We start from the raw sequence: 1,246 nt of genomic DNA, 5'->3' as shown, positions 1-1,246 counted from the left end.
AATCTCTGGCACAGGAGGTGGCTGTGCCAGGGCGGCCACTCCCCTGCCAGGGTCCCCTGGGGCTGAGCCCCTCTCTGCAAACCACAAAGCTGCTCAGGCAGCAGCCCCTGGCCAGGGCTGATTTGCATCAGGGGCAGCTCTCTCCAGCAAGGGGATAAGACAGGCCTGGGAGGCACCTGCCCAGCCTGGGCCTCAGGAAGCAGCATCGGGGGCGCCTCCACCATGGCCTGGACTCCTCTCCTCCTCGGCCTCCTCGCTCACTGCACAGGTGCTGCCCAGGGTCCTCCACCCGCCCAGCCCCAGGGCTCGGGGACAAGCCTGGCCCTGACTCTGAGCTCAGCAGGGCCCTGGCTGTGGTGGGCAGGAGGCTCCTGACCCTGCTGCAGGATGGGGGGCCGGTGGGGCTGAGACCCCCACACTGTGCTCGCTGGTGCCCTGAGGGCCCTTTCATCCTCGACCTTCTGTCCAGGACAGGCAGGGAAAGGTCTCCTTGGTGTGAGCCCCTCAGTCTCAAGCCTTTTCTCTCTCCGTTTCTCTCCTTGCAGGCTCCGTGGCCTCCTATGAGCTGACTCAGCCGCCCTCGGTGTCAGTGTCCCCGGGACAGACAGCCAGGGTCACCTGTGGGGGGAACAGCATTGGAAGTAGGAATGTGCACTGGTACCAGCAGAAGCCCGACAGGCCCCTGTGCTGATTATACATAGTGACAGCAACCGGCCCTCAGGGATCCCTGAGCAACTCTCCGGTTCCAACTCCGGGAACACAGCCACCCTGGCCATCGGCGGGGCCCAGGCTGGGGACGAGGCTGACTATTACTGTCAAATGTGGGACAGCAGTAGTGATCATCTCACGGTGACACAGGCAGATGGGGAAGTGAGACACAAACCTGCCCCTCCAGAACGGCTCTCAGCGCTCCACCCCCCTCCTGCCTGTCACACTGAGCAGGACACGCCTACTGCTTGCTGAGGGCGTACACTCTTCCCTTCCAGGAGGATGCGCACTGTCTCTTTTCCTGATATGATCGGATTGGAAAGGGACAGAGTCCACATTCATAGCTGGGTGCTGCGCTTTTTTGGCCTCATTGATGGTCTCTAGGAAGATCCCGCATCTGACACGGAGATTCAACTGCAGCCGCTGCGTGGCTGGATGTGGGCCGGCCACTTCCACCTCCCGGACGCGCTCCACCTCGGAGACATCAGAGAGGAAATGAAACGCAAATGAAAGATTTCCTGGTCTTTCTATGTGTGAT

The 1,246-nt window shown here is 61.6% G+C and overlaps 1 gene segment (V, D, J or C); it reads left to right on the top strand.

The window, feature by feature from the left end:
- The first annotated feature begins 202 nt into the window (after window positions 1-202).
- On the top strand, window positions 203-1,218 carry LOC105823617. The segment is given in 3 exon segments: window positions 203-268; window positions 546-870; window positions 1,093-1,218. Coding segments are annotated over 3 exon segments (497 nt in total).
- Window positions 1,219-1,246: the final 28 nt, after the last annotated feature.

This window comes from Propithecus coquereli, unplaced genomic scaffold, assembly GCF_000956105.1.
Source record: "Propithecus coquereli isolate 6110/MARCELLA unplaced genomic scaffold, Pcoq_1.0 Scaffold686, whole genome shotgun sequence".
Classification (NCBI taxonomy): Eukaryota; Metazoa; Chordata; class Mammalia; order Primates; family Indriidae; genus Propithecus; species Propithecus coquereli.
Note: the sequence above shows the minus strand (reverse complement) of the source record. Positions and strands in the feature narration are given on the sequence as shown.